The sequence below is a fragment of the Epinephelus moara genome, chromosome 6, assembly GCF_006386435.1.
Source record: "Epinephelus moara isolate mb chromosome 6, YSFRI_EMoa_1.0, whole genome shotgun sequence".
Taxonomy (NCBI): Eukaryota; Metazoa; Chordata; class Actinopteri; order Perciformes; family Serranidae; genus Epinephelus; species Epinephelus moara.
The window spans coordinates 8,744,707-8,757,483 of record NC_065511.1 but is presented as its reverse complement, the minus strand read 5'-3'; the positions used below and the strand labels follow the sequence as shown (position 1 = coordinate 8,757,483).

Below are 12,777 nucleotides of genomic sequence, written 5' to 3'. Positions count from 1 at the left end.
GGATGTCATTCGACACATCACAGTTCTTCATATTCATCTGCCTGAACCTGGACATTTGAATAACTCACCTCATGAAGTTTGTTACTTGAACAAAGTCAAAAATTCAAACTCACCAGATGGCAAGCAATCTGCCTCAGTCAGTCTTTGTCAGTGTAAGTTCTTTATAGCAGGATTTACTTACTCTGATCAGAAAGCTCTCTGCTATTTAAACAGATGAAACCAACCAGCCTATAGTGGCAGCACCAAGCACACTGCTGCCGACAGTTTCCCTTCAGAGATCAATACAGTATTTCTGATCATTAGCAGCACACCAGTCAGGGTGAGGAAGAAATCCTGCACCACCTTTGACTTTTACCTGGTTTGTCTTGACTTAAATGGAACAGGCCATTCTCAGTGGAGAACATAGGCCCTTTTCACAGAAATGAATGATGGCCACATTCCATTTATCTGTTTTATTTTAAGGATCCTACTATTGTTCACGCTGGCTCAATGTGTCACTGTCATGACTTGCTGGGATACTTGAATAGAACGTTCAAGTACGTTCTTGTGGCAGTGTAATCACTGCCTGGATTATGCGTACAGAGAACATTTCTGTCAGGTAATAACTCTGCATTCATGTACCATGTAGGCTTCGGAGGGAGTTGGTTGGGGAGGATGGCGGGTGTACAAAGTGCAGAACCTTGGCACCAGATCTTCAGGTTCACAACCAGATTCCTTTCTTAGGTTTAGGCAACAAAAGGACTTTGGTTAAGGTTAGAGAATGTCAATTAACAACATTTCCTTATTATGTCAATAGAAAACGGAATGTGGTTGGCATAACGTTTCCCTCAAAAGGTATTTTGTTGTATAGAATCCGAATTTCTAGGAGACAGGGCTGGTCAACGTGATGTTGGCATGAGACGTTTGGAAGACGCCAGATTTAGATTACTTAACAGCACAACTCAAAAACAGCAAAATATCAAACGTCATTTGTTGTTAATATTCTATAACAAACTGACGTTGGCATTAGGTATTCTCCTGACATTGAATTACTATAACAATTATCTTCTAGAGTTATTGTATTTATCACTAACAAGAGCAAGCGCTAATGAAAAATCAACACAAATAAACAACTTAGCCAACAAACAATAATAATAAATAAACAATAAGAGAATATGGTATGTGCAGATTTTGTCTTCTTGTTTTTGTTCTGCACCCCGGATGGCTTTTTCCCAATTGAGGCTGAGAAATGAAGCCAATGAGGAAGTGCCAAAAACTGCAGTTCCTTGAATGGCCACTTGAGGCTGGCTCCAGAAGCCAGTTACTCCCCATAGACCCACATGTTAAAATGCCCAACTTCACAGCAGAAATAAACATATTTACAGCCACAGCTTCAACTGTCCATCCAAATAAAAAATAAAATAAAATAAGATTTTCTTCTTCCTACTCCTTTTCGGTCATGGAATATGTTTTAGTTGATGATTTTGAATATTGCCATGATCGGAACAAATAAAGAAATGAAATGAAATGAAATATGGTCACCTCTGGCTCCAAAAAAAAACAAAAACATGATGGCAACAGCCAAAATGCTGAATTGAGGGCTTCAAAACAGCAGTCCACAAACCATGAGGTGGCATCATGATAGCTACGTCTATTATTTACGCAGTCTATGCTTTTGCCTTGTCATTTTCTCTTACCCTAATACTCTCCGCACACACTCCACTCCACCATTTCCCTTGTTCTGTTTCTCCAAATAAATGTATTCACGAGCAGAGCTCAAGTTCACACTCATGGAGCCAAGAGGACATTGTATGTGCTCTAGCAGGCTGAAATAAAAAGACATCCACAGTGTTCACCTTTGACCTGCAGTCCACACTCATTACCACAGAGCCGGAGTGAGTCTTATAGCAAAGAGGGTATTGATGCTGTACCACGCTCTGAGTCTCCACTACTGTGCCAGCTAGCTGGGCAGCATAAATAATTTGAAGTGTAACACCTCAGTTCCTTCACATAGAGTACATTGGCACATGCACGTGTACTTGCAAAAACACACACACACGCACATACAGTATGTCCACACAGAAGCACACAAATGTGTGTTGAAGAACTCCTGTTGGCATCCTCTGGTTTTCTCTGTGAGTAAGGTTGTTTTTTTCACGAGTTAGAGGACAAGGAGCACGTTGTTAGAAATGTGGCAATAAGTTCACTCTCAGATCTCCAGGATGTCTTCAGTTAAGCCAGGGGGTACTCACAATGTGGGTTGGGTTCCATACGGGGCCACCGTCCTTTGGGACCTGAGTGGAAAAGAGCATTATTGTGTTTCAGTTAAACCTGTCCCCACAGTGAGATAGAATTACCACAGTTTGGGTCCCAGAAGATGTTTTAAAGTTTAGTAGGCTAACTGTTTAGTTTGCCACATGGCTTGCAGACCTTTGGTCACATATATTAGAAGTTATTATCAATTATTATTCAATAAATTGAATTGTTTATTGTTAATTTTTAGTTTGCCAACCACGTTGTTTTTGACCAAGTAGTATATTGTAGTCATACAGTATCTATGACTGCAGGTTGACTTTAAAGACATTTGGACAGTGCAGCCATTCATTCACTTTTTGGACAATATACAGTATTGTGTTATTGCCCCCACTGGCCAAGAGCCAAAATGTCCTCCCAGCTCACTCTTAATGTTTTGGAACTGTGAAAAGGTGTTGAGTTCAACGACAGTGGTATTTGTGGGCACCATTGGGGGCTAAACCAAAAATCAGGGACTGTAGTTTAAAGTCACAGTGAACGTGTGCCTCTGACCCATGATATCTCTCTGCTAATGGGATTCACAAGCTATGAAAGTCAAGTGTGCTTTTTAGTTTTGTCAGGTGCTACAAACAAAAAACTAACTAAAATAAATAAATAGCATAAATTAAAAAGCATTTCAATAGAGTATGAATCAGCTCCATACCATTTCACTATTGTAGAAAAAGATGGCCTATGGCTCTGACATGTCTAAGAGATTTATAATCATTGATCATACATCAAACAAAGGGCCTAAAGGGAAAGTTCAAATAAAAAAAAACATATTTTTCCTCTTACCTGTAGTACTATTTATCAATCTGGATTGTTTTGGTGTGAGTTGCAGAGTGTTGGAGATATCAGCTATAAAGATGTCTGCCTTCTCTCCAATAAAATAGAACTAGATGGCACTCAGCTTGTGGTGCTCAAAGCGCCAAACAATACATTTAAAAAAACTCAACTGACAGGTCTCTCTCTAGAAATCATGACCCAGATTCTCGAGGTACTCCACCGACCTTGTTGTGAGCGGTATCATGTGGGAACTATTTCTTCCTACTGAATTACACCTGTATCACCATGCAGAAAGTGTTGGGCAGCAGCGTCACTACAAGTAGCGACTTTACTTACTTAACAAATTTCTCAGTAGCGTGGTGGTAACGTCACTATTTTCTGAGTCAAATAGTTTTTCAGTAGTGAAGTTGATTAGTTAATTGAGTACTGCGGTTGCGTCTACAAAAGTTGCAAGCCCTTTTTCCTAGGAAATGCTCTGAAATGCAGCAGACTTTTTTTCTGCGGAGGTCTGGATAAAATAAGGATAATGAAACTGAGGACAAGTAATGTGACTGATAACAGCGCCACACCGAGGCATGTAGACGAGGGGAGCATTTACGTATGACATCACACACTAATCTTTCATTAAATGGCATTTCTTTGTAGGACCCATCCCACTCTGTCTGTGATTGGCTACATTGCACTTATTGACGCGTCTCTCGAGTCTTGCCCATAGACTGTATATATTTGGTGGATTTGCAGTGGACACTAGAGAAATAGACACAACAAGTGCAGAGAAAAGAGCTTAGAGACAGAGAACAGAATTAAGTAGGAAGAGAGGAGACATATTGAGGTCACATGGTATTTGCAGGACATGTTCATGTTCTAATGTCCCGAAAAAAGAAAAGTTTTAATTTAGGTCTGTTATTTTTATTGTTTATATTACTGTCTATTATTTATCATGGTTTTATTAGACAGATAGCTTACTGAAAGAGGCCAAGACAGAGAAATGCATTAAGTCAGAAGAGGAGAGAAAAAGAGAGAGAGCAATAGGCCGACTGATGTCGTGTTATTGGAGGACATGTTCAAATGTCAGGCAGTCTTTGAAGTAAAAAAAACAAACAAAAAAAACAGAAGAAAGTTTTAATTTAAGTCTGTTATTTCATAATAGACAGTTCAACTTTTTGCCTGCCTATTCGTTTGATTATCACTGAGAAAAGGCTTTGCAAGTGGCAAGCTACTTTTGCCATTTTTACGTAGCTTAGCTTGCTTCAATGTAGTGACACTATATTATGTTCACTACATTTTTCAAGTAGCTTGCCCAACACTGCTTCTACTGCTAGCTCACCTAGCACCACTGAGCTAGCTAACATTACAGCTCAGCCAAGTAGGACACCATTGATGTTTATATCTCTGTCTCTGTCACAAGCATGAGCCTCTCTGCAGATGTAATTCGGTAAAGGAAAATAGTTCCGACATTAAACAGCTCACAACAAGGTCTGTGGATTATCTTGAGTAACCGGGTCATGATTTCTGGAAAGAGACATTGCTGTTGAGTTTTTTTTAAATTTCTTTTTTTTTTGCCGCTTTGAGCACCACAAGCTGAGTGCCATCTAGTTCCATCATATTGTAATGACGGCAGACATCTGTACTGCGGTTATCTCCAAGATTCAACAACTCACACCAAAACAATCTAAATTCATAGATAGCAACACAGTTAAGAGGGAAAATATGCATTTTGGATTTTGGGGTGAACTGTCCCTTTAACTATCATTCAGATACCTGACAACACTGATGGTTGTATATGATAAGAGTTGCCTCAAATTACATTTGACTAGAAACACATAATATTTAAACCCTTAAAATATTTTTGACATCTATTTGGTCCACTTTAGCAACTCTACTGATGCAGCCAGGGAATCATTTCTGTATGTCAGTGTTCAGTTTTCACATGTGTACCAGCTGTGTTTGGAGACAATACAGCCCACAGCAGGAAATCCAAATAACATCAAAGTGAACACTCATTGAATCTGTGCTTCTTTCCACAGCTCGCTCTGCAGCTCAGTATGTGCCAACATCTGGCTCCTGCAAGAACAGGTGTTTTGAGCTGGTCGAGTTGGAACCACCAAACTGTCGCTGTGACAACCTGTGTAAGACCTACAACGGCTGCTGCTCAGACTTCGATCAGCTCTGCCTCAGGACAGGTACTCAGTCATCCTCTATGCCTGTCCTCTCATTTGTTTGTTTCTTGTTATGCAGCTTTTTATCCCCTCTGTCTTAGTACTGCAAGAGCAAAACGTAGCTGATAAAACTAGACTTAAGAACTAAAGACTTTGGCTTAGTGCTATCATGGGTTCTGCTATTGTGACTTAAACTGACTTGCATTGTTTAATTTGAGAGATATTCCTAAAGTAGAGAATACCGGAAATGACGGAAAACAAAAATGAGTCCCAGATTCTTGGCAGTGTGTTCAATATCAGGGAAAAGGTACTCAAAAACCCAGTCGCCAGAATAAATGTTGGCATTGCGCATTTCATAATATTCCGAACAGTCTACAGCTGTCTGCTGCTTGGCAACAGTCTCAGAAACTCAGCCAATATGCACGTAATCTTAGAAATGTTAATATGATACATATGAACTGTACGGGCAGCTGTGGCTCAGGACTTAGAGCAGGTCGTCCACTAGTTGTAAGATTGGCGGTTTCCCAGCTCATCCAGTCCACATGTCACAGTATCCTTGGGCGACATACTGGACCTCAAAATGCTCTTGATGGCTGCTTCTTCACGTGTGTGAGAATGTATAAACTGTTTGGCAGGTGGCCCCTTGTATGGTAGCCACCAGTGTATGAATGTGCGTGTGAATGTGACATATAGTGTAAAAGCACTTTGAGAAGACAAAAAGGTGCTACATATGCAAGTCCATTTATCATTGATTTTACCACTACAATGCCAACATTTTATTCTGGTGACTGGGCTGGACTCACGGTTGCTCTTGATAATGCAGGTCAGGTCAGAGAGGCTGAATAAAACAATCCTAGAATTTAACATCATAAAGCTGGAGGAAATCCTTCAACATCTGGCATTTAATATCCATCAGGTGGACAAGAACTTTTTTCCAACAAAATGGAAAGTCAGCTGTGTAACGTGCCTCTGATGTGTTGCTGTGAAAGGATGGTCTTGATTTATAGTATCATTCCACATTTCAGAATCATCTTGTCAACAGATATGTTTCACATAACATATCATGTATGTTAGAACAAAACTCAAGTTCTGTACTTATATAAATAAGAGGTACATGTAATTTACTTGAGTATTTTTCACTTTCACTTAACTACAGTTCAGACAGAAATATTATCTGTTTACTCTGTTACATTTATCTGACAGCTGCAGTTACTGCTATAGTTATATTGTAAAATGGGTTGCAGTGCTATAGCTTACCTTATCCAACATTGTGTGTATTATGTATTAGTTCCAATTCGACCAAGTCCAACTGTAAAATCCTACTTACACACACAATTGCATCAGTGGCAATAATCCATTCATATAATCATAAAACCCTTATTTTCAGGTCATCTTACTGTATAATGATGAAAACTCTGTCTGCGAGTGTGTGTGTGTGGGTGTGTCTGTTCCACGTTTTTCTCCTCACTGACTTGGTCAATCCATGTGAAATTTGGCACAGTGGTAGAGGGTCATGGGAGGATGNACTAAAACTGAGCTTCTATAAGGCAATGAATATTGCAGAGGGCGTGGCTCATCACATAAAGGTGTATAACATCTCAAGGGTTTCACTGATCACCATGCAACTTTGTAGGCATATGACCACACACGTTCTCGGAACCCATCGGCTGTATTTGGCACCTGACTTCCGGCGATACAGCCTCTGGGGCATTCCGGTTTGATTTGGGCGGAGGAGGCGAATTTCCGTTTCCGACTTCTGTTTATATGTAAGTTAATATGCTGAACCATTGCGATGGATTCAGAGTTTGCAGCGACAGCAATTATGTTCCGCCTCGTTAGTTCACCACACGGACGGTTTAACCTGGCAACAACTACAGCCGGCTCAAACGTGATTGATCAATATCACGCGGACTACAAACAGCCTATAACCGGAAACCAGGGCTCTTCCACTCTACTTCCAGAGGCAAGATCTCCGGGGTTTGCCTACAGACTCTACATTCACTGAATGTAGAATCTGTATATAGAGACTAGACCACACATAATCTGAGGGGACCCCTCCATTATTGACCCGATCAAACAAAATGGGGGCGCTAGAGAGCTAATTTCTTATTTAGGCCTAACCGCCATATAGATTTTTACTAAACTTGTAGATATGTAGAACAGGATGTCTCAAGGTGACTGGAGAAATTTAACTCTAATTGGCAACTGGGTGGCGCTATGACAACAGAAAAATGCTTAAAAATGGCTAAAATGTGACTGATCGCTGTGGCTCCCCCTGTGGACCAATGTTTTTTTTTTTTTTAATTTTTGGTATGACTAAGTCATGGTATGGTATGCTGTACATAATCACGGAAACTGTCAGTGTGTCATTCTGTCAGTCAGTCAGTCAGTCATTCTGTCTGTCCCATGTTTTTCAACTCACTGACGTGGTCAATCTATGTTTCTCATGTGAACTACCAGTGCGCCCCACTTTTGAGTCAATACAACATATACTATCTGCCTTTCAATGTGCTACCTCAACTACTAATGTACAGTTTTAGCCCACTAACTATCACACTATTGGCAATGGTACTACTGTACTTTCAATAAAGCAATCGTACTATCAAATTCACAAAAACTCTGTCTGAATACATTGCTCTTCTTAATGGGTTCAGTTGACTATTTAATCTGCAATTTCCTATGACCTGTATCCCAAACACACACCATGTGGAACTGTACGTGGGCAACTGTACACTCAGTGGGTATGGACTAGTTTTCTGTATTGAGTACTTTTACTTTTGATATTCAGTGGCGTTGCCAAGGGGTGGCCAGGGCGGCCCCAGCCACCCTGATACAATTGCACATCAGCTAATTAATAACTTTAAAGGTATACTATGCAGGATTGGCAGTTACTGTTTGTTAACACACTTGCCAGCTTAAGTGAAAGTAAAAATAAAAAAACCCAGATTCACTCTCATTTGGCATTTGCCTCCTTGTATTTGTGTTTCTTTTTTTGGCATTGTGTTTCTTGGAGGCCTGCTGCTTAAGGTCTAGCACCTAGTCGCTACCTTTTTATAAAGCCCCAACCTCACCTGAGCGCTGCAGGGGTTAGAAGAATAATAAGAAGTACCAAGTTCCATGACCATGGAAACCCTGTATATCAATATGCAAGCTCCTAAACTCTCATATTGACATAGTTTTCAGCTAGCCTACATACTACAGCAGCATATCACCCCATGTGGACACCCCTATAAAACTGATACTAATAGTTAAAGTTAATCAGTTACTTTTACCCAGGTATCATTTTGACTGCAGGACTTTGGGTAGTGGAGGTTAACGGTGTGGTATTGCTTTAACACTTTCCTTCACTACTGCTTGCTTTGATGATGAACTTGCTTCATTGTTGATCATAACTGTGCTTTGCAGTATGTTGCCATGTTATAGAGCCATTTAGCCAGACACTGATTATTTTGGATCTGAACTTGTATGTCTGCCCTTTTTTGTCTAGACAAATACTAACAGAGCTTATTAATGTTCAGTGAAGGAAAGTTTGTTCTAGTCCGTCTAAATTGACAAACACTTCTTACACACTGGTGAGTTGAAATTATTGTTCTCAAGCCAAGATATCAGAGATATCATTTCTAAGTCTGATTATCCAGCTGTACAAATTAGTTATATGAGCTGAAAATGAGCCATGGAAGCCTGAACAGGTTTTCTACTTGTTGTGTAAGCTGTACTTGTCTCCCTGGTTATGTATTTCCCCTCTGCTACTTCCAGTGTTGGTGGTTTGATTTTATGTCCTCTCCTTCAGCCTGGTGGTCTTTGGCTTACCGCTGCCTTGCCACTGTAATCCTCCCTGTGCCAGAAAGTGGTGATATACTTGCATATACCCACTGAACTTTAAGCTACAACTCTCATCTGGTGTTCTCATCTTGAGAATTTGGCCATAATACATACTATGTTGGCAACATTTGTCCCAAACTGCTGAGTACTCAGCTGTATGGTATGCAGCCAGACCACTGGATGATTACTGTATCAGCTTTCATTTCTCAGTGCTTGTGGTTTCAGCACTACTCTATCAGATTAGTTGTGTATATGTCAAGGTTTTGAGTGTACTGTCTTTATCCCCTGGTGGTTATTATGTGAACGACTTCTTTTAACTTAGTAGTCTATGTTCCCATATACAGAGGGGGGTTATGAGTGCAGTAAAGATCGATGTGGGGAGACTCGAAATGAACAACATGCCTGCCACTGCTCTGATGACTGTCTGGCCAGAGGAGACTGTTGTACCAACTACAAGACACTGTGTAAAGGTTTGCAACTTTTAATGTCCTATATATGTCCTATATTTGTTGAAATGTTCTTATATGGAAAGGCTGACACTGTAGATTACAGGTTTTCAGTTTTCATCTTGCACCTTGTCGAGCCAAGCAAGCTTGTATACCAGAAAGTCCATGAAGAAAAAGTACACTGCTAACTTTAGTTTGTAGTCTAGATAGCCAATGCAAATTAGCCAGTAAGCTGATACTTTAAACATCCAAAAAACTCACACCTAACTGTCAGCATCAGTGACTTTAGATGTCGAATGCTTTGGTCATTTTCAAAATGAAATGCAAATATGAACAAAGTCCTTGGCTTGTAAGCTACAATTAACAAGTATGTTTATAATCAGTGTGTTTACATGTATTTAAAGGAATACTTCACCCCCCACCTGACCATTTGTGTATCAGTTACTTGCTCCATTTAACGTCAAATTTGTGAAGAATACATTGTTATTCTTGCTTGTCTCTGATGAATGAAGAATCCAAAACCCCCAAAAATCCTTGATGAATTAAAGTCATAGGGGTCCACGTTTAACACCTGCAAAACTATATCATAGCAACCAATTACAAACAGTCAGACTGCATTGGCAAAAACGATTATTTGACTTCACTGAAAATGGGAGCTGTTGGCCTACCGCTGCCTAACACACTGACACAAACAAACTACAGATTGAGACAGCTGTAGACCAGCAGCTCCTGTTTTCAGCGAGGTAAAATTACTGTTTTTGTCAGTGAAGTCTGGCTTTGAAGAGAGCATACATAATCTAAATTTCAGTTCCCTGTCAGAAAAGGTTGTCTGTTTGGGAAGTACTGAGCACACGACTGGATAAATTAGACTTGGATTATACTGCACACGTGTGAGAGTTTATAGATGGATATTTTAATATAGTTTTGCTGTCATTAAAAGTGGACCCCTATTACTTGAATTTGTGAAGAATTTTCTCTTTTTTTTGGATTCTTTGTTCACCAAAGGCATGCGCAAAACCATTTTCCTTCATGAATTCAACATAACACAGGGTGAGTAACTGATATACAAACAGTCATTTGCGGGGTGAAGTGTTCCTTTAATTATCCAAATTATGGTCAGCTTCCTTCAATAAGGTGATTTCTTATATTTTAGTTTTTTAAGGTGATTTCTTAAACGTCATGTAAATGAGAAACATTTTCCAGCTAGGTTTTCCCAAGGAATGTGCAACCATGTTTCTAATCAGCTTCACAATTATGTACGTGCATTTCAAAGAATTTGGAATTCAGACACATTTGTGCTGTAAGGAAGAGCTGGGCTCTGTTGGTCTGCTCAGACACACACAACAATAAAAAAGTCAGGACTACGGATGCATGATAGTGGATATTTGTTGCCAATACCCATAAAACATTTAAAATATAAAACAACTTATTTGGCTGATAACCAATATTGATATTGATATATCCACTTTTTCCCTATCTGGATTTAGTGATTTTTTTTTTTTCTGTAGTGGAATTAACATCATATTATACATGCATACTCTTACTGTGGTGGCCCACCAGCAGATGGAGACATGAAATACAATACTTTTCAATGTATGTAATATTCATTCATTGTGCAGAGTAAGAAAAAACATGTTGGCTGATTCTAATATTTCATTTTAAAGCTGATATTGGTATTACTGATGACATGCTGGTATTATCATGCATCCCTTGGTGAGGATGCTGCGTCTTCTGTCAGCACAGTTAAAATAACCAAGCCAGTGCTTTAAAATCAATGGAAGCAGTCTGATCACTGCTAATATGCTATGTGAATATGCAGATTTATAGTGACCTGATTACTTAAATGCATGTAAACACCCTTATTCTCACTGTTCCAAACCAGCTATTCACCGGTTTGTGTTGTTCATACATCATTTTATCTCTCTCAATCCCCCCTCTGATCATGTTCTTTCAGGGGACACCTCATGGCTGCAGGATGAGTGTGAGGAAATCAAGACATCTGAATGTCCTGCTGGGTACGTTTACATCTGATTAGTAAAGGGCTGTGAAGGGATCAATCAGTGTTAATAAAGATTGTTTTTATGCCACATATCTGAACTAGCAAAAGGTTTAGCTGTCCAGTGTGTGTTTTGGGGCATGTGGGTGGAAACGGAGAGTGCATGGCAGGCTGTGTGTCCAGCGTGTATGCATTACAGGAGTGGGATCAATGACTACATAATAAAATATTAATGGACAATGTCAGTCTCACAGTGATAATGCCAACACTAGTCTCGCTCACCAGACCTTTCTCAAGAAAAGAAAGGTCTGGCTGGGCCGACTCTCACTTAAGGTCTGGCTGGGCCGACTCTCACTTTAAGATTGGAGAAAAAAACGCCCCAGCTGCTTGTATTTCCTTCAACCAATCACAATCGTTCTTGGTGGTGCCACAGCAACGGTGCGCTTGCAAAAATATTGCCGGGGGGAAACAGGTGTGGTGTAACACGCCCACAAAAATATCGCCTACAGGACGCGAACCATGGCAGAAAAATGGCTACATCCCCGCAAGATCAAACACCGCAAAAGTTAGTAAAGGACGTGTTGAAAACTGCAACCGGAGGTGGTAGGGCGGGACTTCAGCGGGTGGCTCGTTCCGCCCAATGAGAGGCTGATCTTTGCAGCGAACTTCCACCCACTCAGACTATGCCAACACTAACATGACTGCCACGCAGGTTGTCCCTAGCTGAAACAAGATTCCAAACTGAGGCAATTGCTGATCACTTGCAGCCCCTGTCAGCCAGTTAAGAGGAGTGAAGAGACAGTGATTTTATAAAACAGAGTAGTCAATTAAATAGGTTTTTCAACAACTGTGAATCATTGCAACCACAGGAAGTCCTTGAGCATACAGTCATACATGTGCACAAAAAATGTTAGGCTGATGAGTCCAGTAGTTTGTCAGATTAGCTGCAGAAAGACAAATACAAACATGCATTTTTAAAAAAAAATAAAACAACAATTTTTTCTTCCTCTGCTATGTGTATGTGCAGGTTTGTGCGCCCACCCCTCATCATGCTGTCAGTGGATGGATTTAGAGCCTCTTATGTGAAGAGAGGAAACAAGGTCATACCCAACATTGAGAAACTGAGTAAGACCTGAATAGCAATATGAGAAATATTTGCTTAAGCTGTAAGATCTCCGTTCTCTCTCCTTAATGAGGGGGAAGACTATGTTGATGATGTGAATTATAGAACCATGAGCATTTATAAACAATCAATAACTGATTTGGTACTATTCATAGGCATCTCTGTGCTAATCTA

General features: G+C 40.1%; 1 protein-coding gene across 2 annotated transcripts in view; it reads left to right on the top strand.

Annotated features, from left to right (window-relative positions):
* The window catches only part of enpp2 (ectonucleotide pyrophosphatase/phosphodiesterase 2), a 40,440-nt gene that overhangs the window by 4,810 nt on the left and 22,853 nt on the right, over positions 1–12,777 (top strand). For both annotated transcript variants that reach the window (XM_050047709.1, XM_050047708.1), the window contains exons 3-6: positions 5,085–5,240; positions 9,383–9,508; positions 11,439–11,499; positions 12,508–12,605. In XM_050047709.1, the coding sequence (XP_049903666.1) occupies positions 5,085–5,240; positions 9,383–9,508; positions 11,439–11,499; positions 12,508–12,605 (441 nt within the window). The remainder of the gene's footprint in view (positions 1–5,084; positions 5,241–9,382; positions 9,509–11,438; positions 11,500–12,507; positions 12,606–12,777) is intronic.